A 23,382-nucleotide genomic window follows, 5' to 3' on the forward strand; every position below is an offset into this window, starting at 1 on the left:
TGTTTTTAGTTTAGTATCCTGTAACTCCTATTTATTATTTATGTACACCAGATTTTTATTTATTGCAATTTGAATCCCTTTAATGTTGGTATCCTCTACTTTGTTCATTTAAATTTTATCCTCTTAGATCTAATCAATTATTCTGATTATTTATATATTTACTTATTACTTAGCACTTCCCCCTCTGCGCTGAATTCCCTCTCTCGCCAACTTCCCGTTGTTTAACAGCTTCATCCAGCTCTCACATCGCTCTGTGCTTAAAGCCTGCGCATCACTGGGTGAAAAGTGCACCTGGGGGAAGGGAGAAGAGTTTGGTAACCATGGACATCTATTAATGGATCCGTTTGACAATAACTCGGGTTAAGTAAAGCAGTAACCGGTTGGATCAGCTCCACAAAACCACCTGAAGGCGTCTTGCGCCGGGCAGTATCTGCATGACTCGGTTTGGAGCTTAGACACCCGGGTCACCTGTGACTGGACTGTGACCATTAACAAGGAGAGTTCTGACGACCTGAAACGTTGTTAACTCTCTCTCTCGCCACAGATGCCGCCCAGTGTTTCCAGCGAGTCCGCTGTCTTGCTGAAGATCAGAAGATGATGTGGAAAGTTCTGCTCTCCAAAGCCAGGCGTTTTCCCTGGCTCTCCAATGTCGCTCTTTACAGCTGTATATTCGCGGCGGGGGATCTGGCCCAGCAGAACCTTTTAAAGAAAGAAAAAGTCAACTTTAAACAGACGAGAAATGTCGCCGTTCTGGCACTAATTTTTCACGGAAATTTCACCTACCTGTGGTTGAAGGTTATGGAGACCGTGTTCCCCGGGGCAACAGCGGGCACGATCCTGCGGAAGGTGGTGTGTGACCAGCTGGTGGTGTCTCCCACCGGCATCAGTGCCTTTTACATAGGTAGGTGGCATCAGCCCAGGCACCATCAGCAGTGCCTCGGGTATGGGCAGATAGTACCCAGCCTGGGAGAGGGTCCCGGACACAAGCTGTGTGAAAGTGACTAGATGGACACGGCCGTTTTCCACCAGACTTTGAATGGGCCATTTAATCCGGAATGAAGCTAAAATTGAGTACTAAAAAAAACCTGCATTTATATCGCGCGCCTTTCACGACCACCCGACGTCTCAAAGCGCTTTACAGCCAATGAAGCACTTTTGGAGTGTAGTCACTGTTGTAATGTGGAAAACGCTGCAGCCAATTTGCGCACAGCAAGCTCCCACGCACAGCAATGTGATAATGACCAGATCATCTGTTTTTTTGTTACATTGGTTGAGGGATAAATATTGGCCTGGACACCGGGAGAACGCCTCTTCTCTTTGAAATAGTGCCATGGGATCTTTGACATCCACCTGAGAGAGCAAACGGAGCCTCGGTTTAACGTCTCATCCGAAAGATGGGACCTCCTACAGTGCAGCACTCCCTCAGCACTGCCCTGGAGTGTATATGTATCTGTATATGTGTCTGTATCTGTTAACCGGACCATCTAAGTTAGCGTTTGTATTGAAAGTGTAAATGACTGTGGAAAACTTTCTGATAGAAATGGTTCCGCTCAATGTGCTAATGTTCCTTAACTTTCTAACACCGAAATCTCTAAAGTAAAACTGGAGCCTCTAAGCAGCAGATTAGTGAAAGCACATAATCCTTTCGGGGCAGTATGTCTTTCCCCTTCTTGTTCCAAGTACTGTCATAATTTTGGATGAAAACGGCCAGTAAAGCCAATACTTTAACCAATATTTATATTGCAGCATTGGAGTTTGGATATAGTAAGAGGGGAAATGCAAAGGAACCTCCTACTTACTTACTGACTGTAGTGAAGAACCCCAGCATTTAGTTTTTAAAAGAGTTTCACTTTACTCAGCATTTTGTCCCTTTATGAAATAGGAACAGAAAGCTGATCTTGTAAATCATTTAATTGGCTGTTAATATTAATACCAGAGGTAGAGCAGTCAACACAAATACACGCGAGCACAAATGGAGCCAAAGATCACTATGGTAACTGAGGCGAGAGCCAAGGTTAGGTAACTGGGTGCGCCAGTGTAACACAGAACATAATGGGCAACATTTCCAAAGTAATGTAGGAGGATACTACATTCTGTCTGTGGAGTTGTTCTTTATTCTTGTCCAACTACAATTTTGTTTAGGTATGAGTGCACTGGAAGGGAAGCAAGATATTTTTACAGTCTGGAAAGAAAAATTCTGGAACACCTATAAGGTAAGAAAAAAAAACCTGAAGGTTACCCTTGGTATATTTGTCGGTTAAACGGAACCCCACAAGTATCTTTTCCTTACTCTTCAAGTGCTGTTGCTATATAGTTTGGCTGAAAATTGAGGCCACTAGTAAGGCCAGTACGTAAATAAAATTAGAGTACAAGGCCAAAGTGGAGTTGCTTCAAAAAAAAACTGATGTTACTTTGGTTCAATTTGGATATCAAATAAATTTTAGCTTCACGCATCACTTTTATGACATTTTCCTACTTGCCACTTTACTAATTGACTGTACTTTTCCTCTTTCCTGAAGCCTCCCCATGTCACATGCCAGTGCCACCATGTGGGACAATGCATAGGCGACCTGTTTCTAGTCAACTACCAATACCAATTACAATTTTGCAATTCTAACAGGAGTGACTGGTCAATTCCTGTTTCCCTTCCCTCCCTGCAGGGAGTCACAGCTGAGGTTTGGAATTCGCTGTGTGGTGAATCAAAAATGGAAGATGTTTCAATTCATTCGGAAACATATTGTACTGCAGTATGATAAGACTGTCAAATACTGCAAGATAGTTTCTGTCTTATTTATTGCTTTAAATGCCATATTCTTCAGTCTCCGCATTAACATTTCATCAGAAGCAATCTCCTGCGACTCTTTCCCACTGTCTCACCTGGTTTTAAAGTGAGAAATGGTTCCAAAACAACATAGGGCCAATTTTACAAATGCGCGCTACGAATGGGGAACCCAACCTGCTGGTTGCACAATCAGAAAATTGCGGGTGCATTGTCCATGATTTTGCCTCTTTTAATTTTAAAACTGTCCATTCATAAAATCACCCCTTTTGAGTTGAATGGGACTTGGAATTAAGGAATCAGAGGAGGCATAGTCATTTTCAAAAAGGACTGTCTATCAGTTGCCATTAATCCAAGTCTACTGGTAAAATCAGAAAATGGATTCACTACAGATATAAACTGCCATTTATTAATTCATATATCAACCTGTGTTTTGTTTTTAGGCGGCTGTGATATATTGGCCTTTGGTACAGGTACGTTTTTGTTGCAACCAAAGTGTTTGATATTCATTTTCCATTTTTCTCCTAATTTATATAGTTGTGGTGAATTTATGTCTCCTCACAGATAACCAACTATAGACTGGTACCTGTATTCTTCAGGATGGCCTATGTTGGCTGCTGCGGTTTTGTGTGGATCATTTTTGTCTCCCATTTACGGCAGCATGGAGATGGCCCTGCAGGATAGAAATCTGAATTATTTAATATAGACGAGAATCCACAGTCTAAGAATAGTTAGGATAATTCTTAAAAACATTTTTTCCTGAAATAAATGGGCTGATATTCTGCCTCACACCAGTGTTAATGCCGATTTGTTACCATGTGTAAACTGACAGTTTAGGTGTAATCATGCTTTTGGGTGTTAGTTACACCAGTTCACAAGTCCCAACAAGTGTTTAACAGGGAATTAAGGGCTTTACATTGATGGACTAAAACAGCAGCTAACCAATTATTCAAGCACAGATCTAATTAGCTTTAGCCATGCTGGAATTTCTAAATAGTTATGTAACATATTCATTTTATAATCAAAAGTCACACTTGGGCCATACTGGTGGAGTAAAGCATTCCTGACAAGGGAGCAAATATTTGCACTAATCACAGCAACTATTATTATTTCACATGAGGAACAGGATGAAAGGGATGACAGGAGGAATCCTTTGAGAGAGGATCTATGGGACCAAATGTTCTATCTAGACTTAAGAGTGCAGCTTTCTGTGCTGCCTTTGTTGGAGGTATGTGCAATGGTGAAAAATGTTCACCGAGTTCATCTGTGATTCCAATTGCTTTAGCTGCAGTTATACAGATGACATCAGCCATTAACCTTCAGGCTATCGGCTTATTCCAAATATTAGGAGGGGATTTCTGAGGATTAAACAGGATATCACATCTACCTATATTCAAGAGGTGATGGATAGGAACAGAGGAACAGGAGTAGGCCATTCAGCCCCTCAAGCCTGTTCCACCATTCAGTGAGATCATGGCTGATCTTCGATCTAACTCCATATACCCGCCTTTGGCCAATATCCCTTAATACCTTTGGTTAACAAAAAGCTATCAATCTCAGATTTAAAATTAACAATTGATCTAGCATCAATTGCCATTTGTGGAAGAGAGTTCCAAACTTCTACCACCCTTTGTGTGTAGAAGTGTTTCCTAATTTCACTCCTGAAAGGTCTGGCTCTAATTTTTAGACTATACCCCCTAGTCCTAGAATCCCCAACCAGCGGAAATAGTTTCTCTCTATCTACCCTATATGTTCCCCTTAATATCCTGAAAACTTCAATCAGATCACCCCTTAACCTTTTAAGTTGTAGGGAATACAACCCTAATTTGTGTAATCTCTCCTCGTAACTTAACCCTTGAAGTCCGGGTACCATTCTGGTAAACCTACGCTGCACTCCCTCCAAGGCCAATATGTCTTTCCTAAGGTGTGGTGCCCAGAACTGCTCACAGAACGCCAGGTGTGGTCTAACCAGGGTTTTGTACAGCTGCAGCATAACTTCTACCTCCTTGTACTCTAGTTCCCTAGCTATAAAGGCCAGCATTCCATTAGCCTTTTTGATTATTTCCTGCACCTGTTCATTACATTTTAATGATCTATGTACCTGCACCCCCAAGTCTCTTTGGACATCCACTGTTTTTAGCTTTTCACCATTTAGAAAATGCCTTGTTCTGTCCTTTTTAGGTCCAAAGTAGATGAGCTCACATTTGCTTTCATTGAAATCCATTTGCCACAGTTTTGCCCATTCACGTAATCTATCAATATCCCTTTGTAATTTTATGCCTTCATCTACACTGTTTACAATGCCACCTATCTTTGTGTCATTGGCAAATTTGGATATATGACTTTCTATGCCATCATCTAAGTCATTAATAAATATTGTGAATGCAGGACACCACTAGTCACATCCTGTCAATTTGAATACCTACCCATTATCCCTACTCTCTGTCTCCTGTCGCTCAGCCAATTTCCTAACCAGGTACCAAATGCCTTCTGGAAGTCCATATAAATAACCATAGACATTCCCCTGTCCACTACTTTAGTCACCTCTTCAAAAAATTCAATCAGGTTTGTCAGGCATGACCTACCTTTCACAAATCCATGCTTGCTGTCTCTGATCAACTGAAATTTTTTGAGGTGTTTAGTCACCCGATCCTTCATTATAAACTCTAGCAATTTCCTGACAACGGTTGTTAGGCTAACTGGTCTATAATTCCCTGGTTTCCCTTTCTCGCCATTCTTAAATAGCGGAGTGACAGGCGCAATTTTCTTATCTAAAGGGACGGTTCTTGAATCTAGAGAACTTTGGAAGATTATTGTTAGGGCATCTACAATGTGCTCACCTACTTCCTTTAAACCCTGGGATGGAAACCATCTGGTCCTGGGGATTTGTCACTCTTTAGTGCCATTATATTCTTCATTACTGTTGCACTGTTCCAGAAGGGTGAAAGCCGAATACATTTCTGCAAATATGCAAAGAAAGAGTCAGAGAGAGACAGCAATGCATTTATGCCATTGCCAGCCTGAATGTTGTTAATCGTATTCATATAGCAATAAAGTCACTATCACCATGGCCGCGATTTCACCATCAGAGGTGGGATCGCGGTGGGAGAGGTCGTTGGCAGGCCTCAGTCCCGCTCCCAGCTCCAGCTGCTCTGCGAAAAGGATTTTACGTTAATTGGGCTTTTTAAACCCGCCCTGCGCATTACCTGGCTCAATTACAAGGTGCAGGTCTGGTGACGTCACCTGATGACGCATTTGTTGCCGGTATATTTAAAGGGGCCATGTCCCCATTTGCTTTCAATTCTGATTTAATGCTCTTGAGTGCTGGTTCAGGCAACAATGACTGCAGATAGACAAAGGGCTGTGCCACGTTTCAATGATGACTCCCTCCATGTTCTTGTGGAGGGAGTCAGAGGATGCAGGGAGGTTCTATTCCCTGGGGTTGGAAGGAGGAGACCTCCTCAGCAGACAAAGGCAGCTGGCTGCAAATAGCTGAGGAGGTCACTACAAGGTGTGTGTTTGTTTGCACCTGGGTGCAATGTAGAAAGAGGTTTAATGATCTTCTGCGTTCAGGAAAATTGAGTATAAAAGCACACTTACCTTCATTCTGCTGTGCCTGTTATCACATCCCCATCACTCTGCATTGCCAACCCTACTCCTGCACATCCTTACCCCAACATCCCTTGGCACTATGCTACCGTACTTTTAAATAGATGGTCATTGATGGAGGATAGATGGGCATCTATTGAGGAGAGAAACCAAAGGTTCATGGACGTCCTTGTTATGAGGAATGTCAGTATAGACATGGATCCTCATGGCCCCACTGATGTGCAGCAAGGTGCTTTCCATCTACTTGCTAGCAGAGAAATGCGGGTGGCCCATGAGAGGGATGATGGTGGGAGGGGACATGGATGTGGGGGCTCCTCTCCAAGCGATCAAATTTCTCCCCCCTTGCCAACCCCTCAGTCAGAGCCCCAGATGCCTCCCCAGACAGTGATGGCTGAGTCTGCCCCTGCACAGCCACAGGAGGAGCAGACTTTGGCAGGGCCATCACAGACTCCAAAACCCAGAGGACGACCACCAAAGGCATCTAAGCAGGCGCAGTAGGGAAGTGAGCAGGCTGCCTCTACATCTGCTGAAGCCACAGGGGTAGCACCACGTAGAAGCACGCGTAAAAGAAAGATCCGACATAAATAGTCACAAGGGTAGTCACTTGGGTGATTTGCTATAAATGAATGTTAAGTTTCTGTTCTTTTACTTTGTTGTAATAAATTAATTTTTTCTGAATGTTTGCATTCATTGCCATATGTGTGCTCACAATTGCAAGTGGCAGAGTGAAGGGTAAGGACGCTTTTTATGTCCAGCAATGGCGGTGACAGTGCAAGGAATGCACAGTTCATTGTAGAGATGCTCTATGGTGTTGAAGTGGGGTGATGCTAACCTTCATGCGCATGTGGCAGCCACATGTCTGTGCTGCATAAAGTTAGATGAATCTGGCATTGATTCTGGCATCATGGGCAGCAATGTGCTCGCATTCTGATCGCATTGGAACAGCCGCCTCCTCCAGGTGTTCCTCATGCTGAACCTCATTCTGCTCCTCCTCCTCCTCTGAAGAGGCTGTGCGCTCTGTGCCTTGTGCCTCATGCAAAGCTAATCCTCGCGGCAGTGCCATGTTGTGCAGGGCACAGCAGACAACGACGATTCTTGAGACCCTGGCTGGTGCGTACTGAAGGGCTCCACCACATCTGTCCAAGCATCTGAACCGCATTTTGAGCAACCCTATTGTTTGCTCTATGAGACTTCTGGTGGAAATTTGGCTTTGATTATCACGCTCCTCAGACTTGTTTGATGACCTCCTCAAAGGTGCCATTAGCGACGTCTTCAGGAGATAGCCCTTGTCTCCAAGGAGCCAGCCAGAAAGTCCATTTGGTGGTGCGAAGAGCTGAGGGACAGTGGACTGGCGCAGGATGTAAGAGTCATGGCAGCTGCCAGGGAACTTGGCGCACACATGCATGATGCTCTTCCTATGGTTGCACACCAGCTGCATGTTAAGGGAGTGTAAGCCCTTGCGGTTGACAAATACTGCTGGGTTCTGATGGGGTGCCCTGATGGCCACATGTGCAGTTGATGATGCCCTGCACCCGTGGGAAGCCAGCCAGATTGACAAAGCTGAGCGCCCGCTTGGTAACACTGACTTCATCAGTGGAAAAGTGGATGTAATTGGCGGACTTGTCAAAGAAGGCATCGGTGACCTGCGTGATGCACCTGTGGCCGGCCAATTGTGAGATGCTGCTAACGTCTGTTGCAGATCCCTGGAAGGAGCCTGATGCAAAGAAGTTGAGGGCGGTGGTGACTTTGACAGCCACTGGTAAGGAGTGTCCACCCGCTCCTCTGGGCTGCAGGTCTTGATCGAGCATTGTGCAAATGTCTGTGTCTACCTGCCATGATAGTCTCAGCCTCCTTTGGCACTGCTGCTCAGTCATGTTAAGAAAGCTCATTCTCTGCCTGTAAACACGGTGCAGCCCTGCGCTGATGCCCTCTGCCCTGTGTAGCAGTAGGTGGTTGAGGAGAAGGTTGGGGCTCATTGGTGGTGCTGCTGGTGTGCCTGGTTCTGCTGCTGCTGCGGCTGATCGTGATCAGATTCTGAGGACAAGGGTGAGCGAGTATAAATCGTTCCCATTCTGCTGTTATATATGGCAGGTGAGGATGAGGTGTTAGAAGCAATCTGTCAATGGGGAGAGAGGTTATTCCAAGGGGGTGACAGTGGATATAGAGTTTACACCACACACGTACAGCCTCAATAAAGATCAAATGTGTCTTCCAAGTCCTGAAATCAGCAACTTCTGACATTAGAAAGTGAACAGATGTGAAATGTTAGCTTTTATACTACATTTGCAGCCGTGAACTATTCAGCTCGATTGAACTCCCGACCTACTTACCTGACGTGATCTCCGAACGACATGAACCTTGTTAAAAATGTGCTAAAATAGAGATAGGCTGGTAAAATAGTTGTTACCAAGCATTTAACAAGCATTTAACCATCTTAAATGCCTCCCCCGCCGCTTGGTGTCGGGTCTGTTCTGCAATCACAGACCCGACACTTTGGAAATTTACATGGAGGTAGGTTGGGAGTGGGCTCCCAACCCGTTGTCAATCATTTCAATTTTGACAGCGGACCTGCCTCCAAACCCGCCCTCTGAGCTCCGGCAAAATCGCGGCCCATATGTTGGTTACAAGAGCATCTTTTCTCTCAATGTTTATGTGGTCTACAATGCTCAGAAAAAGATCCTACAGTCCAGATGAATGTAAAATTTTCAAGGTTAACAAATGGCTCCTTCATTCTTAGCCAGTCAGGTATATATATCTAAGCTGTCTGAATGGAATAACTGACTGCAATGTTCGCTTTTGGGGTATTACATTCTGAAAGCATAGCCTGTGACTGCAATACACAAGTCAATAACACTAGCAGGACATAGTCATAATCAAGTGCAGTATGATCATACATAGCGCAGACGTTCAGTGTTTTCAACAGCAATTTTGATTGCCTTCATCACTCAAGGAGAACTTTACATTATAAGGCAGCGTATGTCTTCATATTTTTTGCCGTGTGCTGCAATGCTGCACAACCTGGTCATTCATGTGGATATTCACTGATGAACTGACCCGTGCCATGACACTGGAAGAACTCCAGCAGCGTGTGCCAGCAGAGAAAGAAGCAGTTTTGGCACCGGAGATTCCAAGAAACCGTGGGAGAATTTTAACCCCCCACGGGGGTGGGAGAAGGGCAGAGAGAGGTTAAAATTATAAAAATGTGAATAACGACCCCAACCCACCTCCAACTTCCAGTTTTAACGGAGACGGTTTGGGGATGGGCGACTAACCCGCTCTCAAGAGGTGGGTCAGTAATTTAAATATTTTAATGAGGCTGTGTGCCTCAAATTGTACCAGGTTAATTGGCTGCAGGCCGGGTTTTCCAGGGCTCGGGAAACCTGGCAGTTGGAAGGAGGTGAGAACAGCCAGATCCAGCAGGTAAGTGCCTTTCCAGCACTGCTTGTGGACCAAGGGGAGTGGGAGTTCTTCCCCCCAGCCCCTCAAGCTAACCTGCCACCCTCCCCATGAACTACCTCCCTCCCCGTGACCTAAAGCCGCCCCCCAATTGAAGCCTGACTTGCGATCTCTTCCCACCCCACCCTGCCACGATCTCTCCCTCCCTCCTACCCTCCTCTCCACTCCATGGCTGCGGCCTTGTGCCGCAGGCCTACCTGCCCAACAACCTGCCAGGAAACGAAGACAAAAACATTCACATTAGGCCCTGCCATTAAATTCAGCAGGACCTCTATGTTACCCGCATTTCCTGTTTACAACTAAGAGTATCATCAGATTCCAACTCAAGCTGTAATAAGGATCCACCTGTGTACAGATTGGGAAAATGGATGTACTGCACAGATGGAAGGCCTTAATAAATTTCATACTGTGTTGCCTCACTAATAATGGTAAGGCAGAATACATGTATGGTATTCATGCTGAATTCCTAAAAGCTGCTCTGGGCAAGAGGCTGAGAAATGGTCTTGAAGACCACCGTCAGCAATTTGCAACTCATCTTGACTCAGGCGAAACCCACTTACTTTCCTTTTATCAACTTTCATAATACTTATCATTTAGTTCCTCACATGGTCCTCATGAAGAAGCTGAAAGCTATGCGAGTACATGGTTAAATCAACTGCATCACAAAACATTTTTTAAAAATGCTAATCTAAAGCACTTCGAGCAAAGTTACTTTGAAAAAAATAAAAGAACGACTTGCCTTTATATAGCGCCTTTCACGACCACCGGACGTCTCAAAGCGCTTTACAGCCAAAGAAGTATTATTTGGAGTGTAGTCACTGTTGTAATGTGGGAAACACGGCAGCCAATTTGCGCACAGCAAGCTCCCACAAACAGCAATGTGATAATGACAAAATAATCTGTTTTTGTTATGTTGATTGAGGGATAAATATTAGCCAGCACACAGGGGATAACTTCCCTTCTCTAAAATTGTGCCATGGGATCTTTTATGTCCACCTGATAGAGCCTCGGTTTAACATCACATCCGACAGTGCAGCACTCCCTCAGCACTGCACTGAAGTGTCCACCTAGATTTATGTGCTTAAGTCCCTGGAGTGGGATTTGAACCCACAACCATTTCTGACTCAGAGGCAAGAGTGCTACCCACTGAGCCACAGCTGACACTTGAGTAAGAAAACAAGAAAGATCAGCTCTTTTGTATTTTGAATCACTGGATGTTTAAAGAAAATTGCTTTATTACTTGGCGCTTTGCTTGCTGATTTTGTAGGCACCACCTTTAAAAGAACCTTGAACTGACAAATTTCCACATCATGAGAACCTTTGGAGGAGCACATCTATAAAATAAAATCTTTGCACTTTCGACCCCCAAAATCCCCATTCCAAAGAATATGAATGACATGGACATTCCTCTACATAAGCATTAAACATAGAAACATAGAAGATAGGAGCAGGAGTAGGCCATTCGGCCCCTTGAACCTGCTCCGCCATTCAATGCGATCATGGCTGATCATCCAATTTCAGTACCCGGCCCCTGCTTTCTTCCCATGCCCCTTAATCCCTTTAGCCTTAAGAAATATATCCAACTCCTTCTTGAATATATTTAATGAATTGGCCTCTACTGCCTTCTGTGGTAGAGAATTCCACAGGTTCACCACTCTCTGGGTGAAGAAATTCCTCCTCATCTCTGTCCTAAATGGCTTACCCCTTATCCTTAGACTGTGACCCCTGGTTCTGGACTCCCCGACCATCGGGAACATCCTTCCTGCATCTAGTCTGTCCAGTCCTGTCAGAATTTTATAAGTTTCAATGAGATCCCCTCTCATTCTTCTAAACTCCAGCGAGTACAAGTACAACCGTCCCAATGTCTCCTCATACGTCATTCCTGCCATCCCAGGTATCAGCCTGGTGAATCTTCGCTGAACTCCTTCCATGGCAAGAACATCCTTCCTCAGATAAGGCGACCAAAACTGCACACAATACTCAAGATGTGGTGTCACCAAGGCCCTGTACAACTGCAGCAAGACATCCTTGTTCCTGTACTCAAACCCTCTCGCTACGAAGGCCAACATACCATTTGCCTTCTTAACCACCTGCTGCACCTGCATGCTTACCTTCAGCGACTGGGGCACAAGGACACCCAGGTCTCGTTGCACTTCCCCTTCTCCCAATCTATTGCCATTCAGATAATAATCTGCCTTCCTGTTTTAGCCACCAAAGTGGATAACCTCACATTTATCCATGTTATATTGCATCTGCCATGCTTTTGCCCAGTCACCCAACCTGTCCAAATCATCGTGGAGTTTCTCGGCATCCTCCTCACAGCACACACGCCCACCCAGCTTTGTGTCGTCTGCAAATTTGGAGATATTACATCTAGCTCCCTTGTCTAGATCATTAATATACATTGTGAATAGCTGGGGTCCAAGGACCAATCCCTGCGGTACCCCACTAGTCACTGCCTGCCACTCGGAAAAAGACCCGTTTATTCCAACTCTTTGCTTTCTGTCTGCCAACCAGTTCTCTATCCAAGTCAATACCTTGCCCCCAATCCCATGTGCCTTAACTTTACACGCTAATCTCTTATGCGGGACCTTATTGAAAGCCTTCTGAAAGTCCAAATACACCACATCCACTGGTTCTCCCTTATCTATTTTACCAGTTACATCCTCAAAAAATTCCAGTAGATTAGTCAAGCACGATTTACCTTTTGTAAATCCATGTTGACTTTGTCCAATCCTGTCACTGTTTTCCAAGTGCTCTGCTATTACATCTTTTATAATGGACTCTAGCATTTTCCCCACTACCGATGTCAGGCTTACCGGTCTGTAATTCCCCGTTTTCTCTCTACCAGCTTTTTTGAATAGTGGGGTAACATTAGCTACCCTCCAATCCATGGGTACTGTTCCAGATTCCATCGACTGTTGGAAGATGATCAGCAGTGCATCTACTATTTCTAGGGCCACTTCCTTAAGTACCCTAGGATGTAGATTATCAGGCCCTGGGGATTTATTGGCCTTCAATCCCGTCAATTTCCCAACACCATTTCCCTACAAATACTGATTTCATTCAATTCCTCCCTCCCATTAGACCCTATGTTCCCCGACATCTCTGGGAGGTTATTTATGTCCTCCTTTGTGAAGACAGAACGAAAGTATGTATTTAATTGGTCTGCCATTTCTTTGTTCCCCATTATAAATTCCCCTGATTCTGACTGCAAGGGACCTACACTTGACTTCACCAATCTTTTTCTTTTCACATATCTTTAGAAGCTTTTACAGTCAGTTTTTATGTTCCCTGAAAGCTTACTCTTATATTCTATTTCCCCCCTATTAATTAATCCCTTTGTCCTCCTTTGCTGAATCCGAAACTGCTCCCAATCCTCAGGTTTGCTGCTTTTTCTGGCCAATTTATATGTCCTCTCCTTGGATCTTATGCTATCCCTAATTTCCCTTGTTAGCCACGGTTGAGTCACCTTTTTTGTTTTATTTTTATGCCAAACAGGGATGAACAAATTCTGTAGTTCATCCATGCAATCTTTAAATGTTTGCCATTGCCTATCCACCTTCAACCCTTTAAGTAACGCTCCCCAATCCATCCTAGCCAACTCGTGCCTCATACCATCGTAGTTTCCTTTATTTAAATTCAGTATTCTCCTCACTGTTCACAATACTTCCAAGTTTTGTGTCATCTGAAAATTTTGAAATTGTGCCCTGTACTTCCACGTCCAAGTCATTAATATATATCAAGAGAAGCATTGGTCCTAGTACCGACCCCTGGGGCACACCATTGTATACCTTCCTCCAGTCCGAAAAACAACGGTTCACCACTACTCTCTGTTTTCTGTCACTTAGCCAATTTCGTATCCATGCTGCCACTGTCCCTTTTATTCCATGGGCTTCAACTTTGCTGGCAAGCCTATTATGTGGCACTTTATCAAACGCCTTTTGGAAGTCCATAAACAGAGCAACAACCCTCTCTGTTGCCTCATCAAAAAACTCGATCAAGTTAAGTAAACACGATTTGCCTTTAACAAATCCGTGCTGGCTTTCCTTAATGAATCCACACCTATCCAAGTGACTGTTAACTTTGTCCCCGATTATCGTTTCTAAAAGCTTCCCCATTATTGAGGTTAAACTGACTTGCCTGTAGATGCTGGATTTGTCCTTACAACCTTTTTTGAACAAGAGTGTAACATTTGCAATTCTCCACTCCTCTGACACCACCCCCATATCCAAGGAGGATTGGAAGATTATGGCGAGTACCTCCTTAACCTCCTTCAGCATCCTAGGATGCATCCCATCTGGTCCTGGTGACTTGTCTACTTAAGTACAGCCAGCCTTTCTAGTACCTCCTTTTTATCAATTTTTATTTCATCCAGTATCTCCACTACCTCCTCTTTCACTATGACTTTGGCAGTATCTTCTTCCCTGATGAAGACAGATGCAAAGTTCTCATTTAGTACCTCAGCCATGCCCTCTGCCTCCATGCATAGGTCTCCTTTTTGGTCCCTAATCGCCCCCACCACCCCTCTTACTACCCATTTATTATTTATATGCCTATAGAAGACTTTTGAATTCCCTTTTATGTTAGCTGCCAATCTATTCTCATGCCCTCTCTTTGCCCCTCTTATTTTCTTTTTCACTTCCCCTCTTAATTTTCAATATTCAGCCTGATTCTCACTTGTATTCTCAACCTGACATCTGTCATACACGCTCTTTTTCTGCTTCATCTTACTCTATCTCTTTTGTCATTGAGGGAGCTCTAGCTTTAGTTGCCCTACCTTTCCCCGTCGTGGGAATGTACCTCGACTGTACCCGAACTATCTCCTCTTTAAAGGCAGCCCATTGTTCAATTACAGTTTTGCCTGCCAATCTTTGATTCTAATTTACCTGGGCCAGATCTGTTCTCAACTCACTGAAATTTGCCTTCCTACAATTAAGTATTTTTACTGTAGATTGCAACCTGTCCTTTTCCATAGTTAATCTAAACCTTATGATACTATGATCACTGTTTTCTAAATGTTTCCCTACTGACACTTGCTCCACTTGACCTATCTCATTCACGAGAATCAGATCCAGCAATGCCTCCTTCCTTGTTGGGCCGGAAACGTACTGATCAAAAAAGTTTTCCTGAACAAACTTCAGAAATTCTTCTCCCTCTCTGCCCTTTACACTATTACTATCCCAGTTTATATTAAGATAATTGAAGTCCCCCATTATCACTACTCTATAGTTCTTGCACCTCTCTGTAATTTCCCTGCAAATTTGCTCATCTATATCTTTCCCACTAGTTGGTGACCTATAGAATACATTTAGTAGTGTAATGGCACCTCTATTATTTCTTAACTCTAACCAAATAGATTCTGCCCTTGACCCTTCCAGGACATCCTCTCTCTCCAGCACTGTAATATTCTCCTTAATCAATACTGCCACACCACCTCCTTTCTTTCCTTCCTTATCTTTCCTGAACACCTTGGGCTGGATTTTACTTACCGAGACGAGTTGGGGGCGGGAATGCTGCCTTCCGGGTTCTAGTCCCGCCCCTAGCGATGTCTGATGAACAGATGCTATTTTGCCCTGATTGGCCTTGTTAAGCCCACCCTGCAGGCTTGCCGGCCAAATTAAGGGAAAGCCGGTGTCAGATGACGTCAGTTGATGACGCTTCATCTGTCGGTTTTCTTAAAGGCATATGCACCACACTTGTTTGACAGATGAATTGTCAGTGTTTGACAGCATTGAGGTGCTGTCAAACACTGACAATCACTGTACACAGGTGAGCCCTTGCACCAAGGCTCTCCAATTACTCTCACCTTAGGATAAAACAGATGGCAGCTGCAGCTGAGATTGCAGAAGCCATCTGTCACTTCTCCCGATGAGATGAGGCTACACAAAAACTTCACAGCTTGTCACCTGCAGAAACATCTAACCACATTAAAAATTACTTTCACAACAGTTCCTTACCTCTGATACTAACCATTGTCCCATTACATCCTTCACACCACTTCTGCAGCTGTCAGCCAAACACCAACATAACGACAGACCCACAGCATGCCTCACTTACCCCGGCAGGGTTCCCCGATGTCGGGAAGCCCGCAGCAGCAGTCAAAAAATTGGGAAAAGTGGCTGTAATCCTCTTCCCATCGCTAGGAGTCGGGTCCCTGTGCAAATCGGGGACCCGACTCCCAGGAAAATTGGTTGGAGGCAGGTTGGGAGCGGGTTCGGGACCCGCTCCCATTCTTTTTGACTTTCCCAGCTGTCCCGCCTCCAAACCTGCCTCCTCAGGGCTGGTAAAATCCAGCCCCTTATATCCAGGAATATTTAAAACCCAATCCTGCACTTTTTGAGCCAGATCACCATTATTGCCATGACATGATATTCCCATGTGGCTATTTGCACCTGCAGCTCACCAACCTTATTTACCACACTTAGTGCATTTACACACATGCACTATAAACCTGTCTTAGACCTTCTTGTATTCTCTCTTAATCTGACCCCACCTAATACCATACTATTTCTTACTCTAGTCTCTTGTTCCTATTCTTGCACTCCTATGTTCACATTAGAGGCTGGATTCTAGTAACTACACCTGCAAGATTCTGTGCACTAATGACACATCGTGAGCGGGCGTTACCAAGCGCAGCATTTTAGGAACAACTCCTTAAAGCAGCTTCTCTGATTCTGTCAGCGTTCACCTATTGTCAGGCACTCATTCTGACCTCAAACACTTCTAATGAAATAGAGGTGTTTTTGTCTCAGCCCTCTGTGAAAATCATAGGCCGCGATTTCCCCTACCTCGGCGGGTTCGGTGCGGCCGGGGTCGGTGGCAGATTCTGACCCCACTCCAGCCCACTCTGTGAGATGATTTTCCCCTGATTGGGCTTGTTAAGCCGACCCAGCGCGTTTCCCAGCCAACTGAAGGAAGCAGGTCTGATGACGTCATTTGATGATGCGTCATCAGCCGGTTTCCTTAAAGGGACCATGCGCAAATTGATTTTGACATTTGTGTTGTCAGTGCTCTGCAGCATTGAGGTGCTGCAAACACTGACAAGCACTGCACAAAGGTGCATGGCTGCACCCAGGCTCTCCCATGACTCCCTCCATATGCTTATGGAGGGAATCACAGCACGCAGGGAGGTTCTCTTCCCTTCCAATGGGCGGAAGGGACCTCCCCAGGAGACCAACACAGCCTGGTTGCACATTGCTCAGGAGGACACAAGCAGGGATGTCTTCAGGAGGACCAGGCTGCAGTGGCATAAACCTTTCAATGATCTCAGTAGATCACGAAACATAACTGCAAAGCCACCCTCAACCTCATCCTGCTGTGCCACTCATCACATCCCCATCACTCTGCTTTCGCTACCCTACTCCTGCACATCCTTACTGACACCAACTTACCTTGCACCTCCACCCATCCCTCTTTATCTACATTATCACATCCCCATCTCACTAGCCACCCCTCACACTCACCCTCATTCTAGTCTAATCACACCAACTAACAACACACAAGGGCAGGCACTTATGTGTTTTAGCCAATGTTCATGTGAAGTTTCTGTTAATGAGCTGTCAAACATTGAAATCTTTATTTTCCACACTGTGCGTTCTTGGACAGATTTGCGTGAACCTTTGGAAGTGGCTTAGTGAGTTGCAGTGAATGGTGAGACATAACGGTACCTCCTGCAATGGTGATGAGTGTGAAAGGAATGGCTGGGGCATTGTAGGGATGCTTTATGGTGTTGGCTTGAGGTGGTACCAACCTGATGCCTCATGTGGCAGCCAGAGTGTACAGCATCAAGTGAAGTAAATCTGGCCATGGTGAGGTCATTCCTGGCGTCCCAGGCAACAATTTCGTCGGGTGCTGATGCCCTGTGTCCTGTGCAGTATCAGTTGATTGCGGAGAAGGTTGGTGTTGTTGTTGGTGCTGCTGGAGTGCCTGGTGCTGCTGGTGTTGGGGCTGATCGTGGTGGGATTCTGAGGGCCAAGGTGAGATAGTTTCAAGGGCACCGATGCTGATGGAATAGATGGAAGGTGAGGTTGAGATGACAGAAGCGATCTGTCAATGGTGAGAGACGTTGTTCCAATGAGGTGACACTGGATACAGAGTTTGCTCCAAACACTTGCAACCTGCATAAAGCTCAATCTGTCTTCCAAATGCATTAAGCAACAGCTTCTGAGCTTGGAAAGTGGACACCTGTGAGATGGGAGCTTTTATCGCACATTTGCAGCTGTCAAATAAAGAGGTCATTTCATGGTGACACAAATCCCAACCTGCTTATCTGATGTGATCCCCGAGCAGCATGGAATCTGTGGGCGACCTTGTAAAATGTTATGGTGAGCTCAAAATTCTCGTTAACAGGCTGCCTCTCCCCGCCGCTTGATCTCTGGTCTGTTCAGCACTGACAGACCTGATATCTGGGAAACTAGCGTGGCAGTGGGTTCACAGCAGGTTCCCTATCCACTGTCAAAAACATTTTTTCCTACCTGGCCTGCCACCAAACGCGCCTGCTGACCCCCTGAAAAATTCTCCCCTTAGTAACTTCCTCCAGTGACTTTTCTCCAGCACTGCGGTAAGAAGCTAAACATTTTTCAGGCATTTAACCATCAGTCGCTTTCAATAAAAACAGAAAATGCTGGAAATGCTCAGCAGTTCGGACAGCATCTGTGGAGAAAGAAACAGAGTTAACATTTCAGGTCGATGACCTTTCGTCAGAACTGGAAAAAGTTTGAGATGTAACAGATTTTAAACAAGTGCAGGGGCATGGACAGTGGGGTAGGGGAGGAAAGAACAAAAGGGAAGCTCTGCGATAGGATGAAGACAAGAGTGATTAAATGACAAAAATATGATGATACAACGCAAAGGTCTTCTTCAAGGTTTAATACCTCTCCTACAGACTTCCCATTAGAAAGCAAGGTTTTTACCAGCATCTGTTGTGTATGTAACCTGTTCCACCTTAAGAGAGCTTAAGCCTGTTCCACCTTAAGAGATGTACTACTTTCTCAGGCTGCTGTAGACGTAATACCGGGGGTGAACACACCGGTATATAAGCACTGTGCAGTAATCTTGTATTCAGTATAGTCCCTACCTCCAACCAGTAAAGACCTATTTTTATTGTTACTCATTAGTCTGTGTCTTAATTAACTAAATAATTCACAGACTTAACACTGGCGACGAGTCAGGTTCTTACCCTGCGGCAGTTATTCCACGGCGGTTGAAGAGAGGTTTCAAACCTCACCACTCACCACCCCACTGGAAGCGACAGGCATTAGGACCCTGAAGCCTCCATCAGCTTGTGAACCGGAGTAGAAGACAGGGCTGGGATAGACAGAGGTACAGGGTGATAGCGATCTGCAGATAAGGGCCGGGCCGCTTTCAAATCGATCGCATCTGCGATAAGGGCGCGAGAGCCGCTTCGAGCGGGAGGCGTTTCAAGCCAGCGATCGCACTCCAGATAAGGGCCGAGAGCCGCTTCGGTTGGGAGCCGCTTCGCGATCAGCGATCGCATAAAAGATAAGGGCCGCACTCGGGCTTACAGACAGCGTCGGGGGACGGGTGAAGACCGCCAAGCGCGGGAAAACCGCCATTTTGTGGGCGGAGGACGACGGCAAGAGCGGGAAGCCGCCATCTTTGATAACAAGTAAAGAAAATAAAATCTGAGAAATTGCAAATCTACAATGCCTAAACACGGGAATATTAGCACCTTTGATAGTGACCTCGAAGATTGGGCCATATATGTTGAAAGAGTAAAAAATTATTGTAAGGCCAATAAAATTCGTGACCAAGATAAAGCTCTAACATTATTAAATTTAATGGGTGCGAAGACATACGGGCAATTGAAACACCTGTTATCACCAGATGAACCGGCGGATAAGGCGTTCGATGAGATTGTTACTGTCCTGAAAGATCATCTAAACCCCACGCCGCTGATGCTAGCGGAACGATTTAAATTTTACGACAGAAGGCAGCTACAGCATGAAAGCAATGCTGAATATTTGCTGGAATTGCGTAAATTAGCGAAATATTGCCAGTTTGGAACGGGACTGACAGATGCACTACGAGACAAATTTGTGTGTGGTTTATTTAAACAGGATACACAAAAGCGACTGCTCGAGGAGAATGAGCTGACGCTTGAGAAGGCGGTCACTATGGCAGCAGCACACAAAGCCGCAGCGAGAGGCACGGCAGTAATGCAGCTACAGTCACCGGAGCTCAGTGCACACAAATTGGGTGTGAGTTCTGTTAAATGTTATCGTTGTGGAAAGACAACGCATGATCAGAACCAGTGTTGGTTTAAAAACCAAGAATGCAGAACATGTGGTAAGCTTGGACATATAGCTAGAGTATGCAGGTCAGGGAAGAAGACCAGCAACAAGAAGTCACCACAAGGGAAATACGCAAAGGTACACAAGGTGGCCGAACAGGAGTCCGATTCAGACGCTAGCAGTAATGAACTGGCTGGCTTAAGCAGTATTGAACTGGCTAGCTTAAGGGTACTCAACGTTGGTAAGGGTGCAGACCTCCAGACAATTTGGGTTACTCTTCAGATAGAAGGAGTCCAAGTAAAAATGGAATTGGACACTGGATCGGCATTGTCGGTCATGAATAAGAAAGATTACAGAAGGTTATTCCAACATATTCCCCTACAGGATACGGAGATTATATTGACAACCTACACGGGGCAGAGAGTGTACCCCATCGGGACAATAAAGGTTGCAGTGGCCAACAAGGGCGAAGGAAGTCAAATAATGGACTTATATGTGCTACCGGAGGGAGGTCCACCACTACTAGGCCGGGAGTGGTTTAGAAACATAAATATGGACTGGCATTCGCTAAAAGCCATAAAGAGTGAGAACTCGGTGCAGATAATCAGCCCAGACTCTAGAACTGATGATGGTAAGACCAACCCATGTGCAAAAGACAAAGTTTCAGCACAGAATTCCACTGAGCAACAACAACATAGTTTAACAGAGAATTCTGAGTCTGTCAAGTCTACTGATATGCACATTTTTGAGGGACACTGGGCTCGAACTCAACTCCATTTCAAACTACAACAGCAATTAGAACAAATGATTCGCCGTTTTGAGCAAGAGATGAATGAAATAAAAAAGTTCTTTGTTACAGAGTGGGAGAATCTGGAAAGGCAACAGAAGCAACTGATGGAGAAAATGGAGCAGGAGCACACCAACCATCTGCGCGAGGAGGCCGAACGAATCAAAGCTGATTCAGGTTCTGAAGGTGCGTGCCATAATCTGGTGTCAGAAGAGTTAACGGTCAGCCAACCCCTTTATATGCTGAGGGACAAGACTCTGAAATGGGAAAAACTTGAACACGAGCTGCGATCTTCAAAGGAAAAGGGTTCGGAGCTCTCAAAAGTCATTGAGATGGCTGATGTGACGACACAGACTGAAACGACTGCAACAGAGCAGCCATTGGATGCCAAAAGTACGCTGACTCACGTCAATGTAGAACAACAGACCGCTGAAACAGCTGCTCCGGTAGAGGGATTGCATAGTCCGATCAATCAATCTCCAAAGGAAGTTGAAGTATTAAAATCACAAATGAGGTCACCAGTAAACGACTTGCTGAAAGCCCAGAAAAAGCTGGATGCAGAGGTACACATGAAGAAGTCTCTTCAGGAAAGATGTCTGGATTTGGAACAAGAGCTGGCTAACGTCCAGCTGGGTATGGAGGAAATAGACGACCCTCTCACTGGTCTAGCTCAGGACGACACCGAATATTACCATGACCTGGTGGACGACACCGAATATTACGATGTCCTGTCCTGCCCAGCTGGTAACTTCGACTCCCAAAGTGCAGAAATCATGGAGGAGCACCAAAAGTCTACGGAACATCGGGAGAAGCTGGCTCTACGACGGAAACAGGAGGAAGAGAAGGAGGAACTGCGCATGCAGCTGGCAGCTGTGGCAGCTGACAATGGAGCCCAGAGAGTCTCCAAGAAGCAGAAAAGGAAAAGTAAAAACAGAAGATGACCCATCTGAACCATTATCACCTCTACCAGATCACACACGTGGTCCCTCCGAACGGAGCCAAATCAGTTCGGAAGTTCAAGCTGTTAAATCCATGAAAGGACTATTGAATGAGTAACGTGAACCGACTACACCACAGAGATTGAATCTGTGAACTGTTTTCCGCAGAGACTGAATTTGTGATATGTTACGTTAAACATGAAGTTATATATGTATATATGTTATTACGTTATGTTAAATGGGGGGATAACTATAAAGCTAAGAAGGGAGGAGTGTTGTGTATGTAACCTGTTCCACCTTAAGAGAGCTTAAGCCTGTTCCACCTTAAGAGATGTACTACTTTCTCAGGCTGCTGTAGACGTAATACCGGGGGTGAACACACCGGTATATAAGCACTGTGCAGTAGTCTTGTATTCAGTATAGTCCCTACCTCCAACCAGTAAAGACCTGTTTTTATTGTTACTCATTAGTCTGTGTCTTAATTAACTAAATAATTCACAGACTTAACAGCATCTGCTATGAGTGGTTATGCAGAAACTCCCCCCTCCTTGTTCTGCATATAGGAAATATGCGTTTCTTATCCTTTCACCCCACTCCTTTTTTGCAAACTGCATCTTGTGTTTCTTTTCTACTTTATTTTTTAAAAATATGTTCCCTCCTTGTTTTTTTTCTGCTGTAGGATCTCTTCCTGGTTATAGTATAAATTTGGCTGTGCAAATGAAAAAAGAGCCTGGACGGTCGGATCGCAGGAAAGAAACTCACTTTGGGAAATTTACCTCCAGAAAACAAGCGACCGTCCAAAACTCCACTCAACAATCGCTGTGTCCCCCCGCCCCGAAAAAAGTCTCCAGGGATTTCAGCGTTCCATTGCCAGATTGCGAGTGAAGCTTTATTTCACTCCGAAATCGCGTCTCTCGCGTTGACAATACTGTGTTCTTTGGTAAAGTACATACGTTTCCTACACTACAACAGTGACTGCACTTCAAAAGTACATTATTGGCTGTAAAGCACTTTGTACGTCCTGAGGACGTGAAAGACGCTATATAAATGCAAGTCTGTCTTTCTGTCCTACTCTGTCTTTCTTTCAGCTGTCTATGAATTATTGCAAGTACATTAACATTACAAAGTATCTGAACACCAATACTTATGCAGTCTTTATAAAATATACAATAAACTTGTAAGCCAGTCAGAACATGATCAAAATCTAGGGAACTATTTTGCTACAATAGCAAGCTGGAATTCAAGCTTGTGAATATGACAGACAAGGCAGAACACCAAGGGCTAGAAATTCAGTTGGTTGCGCCAGCCGTTAGCGCCTTAGGAGGAGTAGATGTTGAGCGCTAGGCGCTTAGCGCCCGGGCGCAGCGCGATCTGCGCCTCGCCCCAACTTCAGTAGACATTTAGCGCCGGCGCAAAGTCTTTGCGCGCGCTCAGCTGCGCGCGCAGATCATGACATCATTTCCTCATGCAACGCCCTTTGTGCGCCCCCAACCGGAACTTCAGTCGCGCCGGCCCATTGTGCGCCTGGCGGCCCTCGCGACTGTTGAGTGGAACGGT

At 45.1% G+C, this 23,382-nt stretch overlaps 1 protein-coding gene across 2 annotated transcripts in view; it reads left to right on the forward strand.

Moving 5' to 3' along the window:
• The first annotated feature begins 292 nt into the window (after positions 1–292).
• mpv17l (MPV17 mitochondrial membrane protein like) overlaps positions 293–23,382 on the forward strand; it is a 163,168-nt gene continuing 140,078 nt past the window's right edge. Inside the window, exons 1-4 of one of the 2 annotated variants that reach the window (XM_086000789.1) lie at positions 293–901; positions 2,143–2,213; positions 3,223–3,252; positions 3,344–7,066. In XM_086000789.1, the coding sequence (XP_085856915.1) occupies positions 595–901; positions 2,143–2,213; positions 3,223–3,252; positions 3,344–3,463 (528 nt within the window). In that variant the 5' untranslated portion in view covers positions 293–594 and the 3' untranslated portion in view covers positions 3,464–7,066. Of the gene's footprint in view, positions 902–2,142; positions 2,214–3,222; positions 3,253–3,343; positions 7,067–23,382 lie in introns of those variants that run through there. The other variant, XM_086000792.1, reaches the window with a different exon arrangement.

The sequence above is a fragment of the Somniosus microcephalus genome, chromosome 11 (genome assembly GCF_052327205.1).
Source record: "Somniosus microcephalus isolate GS21.2 chromosome 11, FLI_Smic_1.0, whole genome shotgun sequence".
NCBI classification, from domain to species: Eukaryota; Metazoa; Chordata; class Chondrichthyes; order Squaliformes; family Somniosidae; genus Somniosus; species Somniosus microcephalus.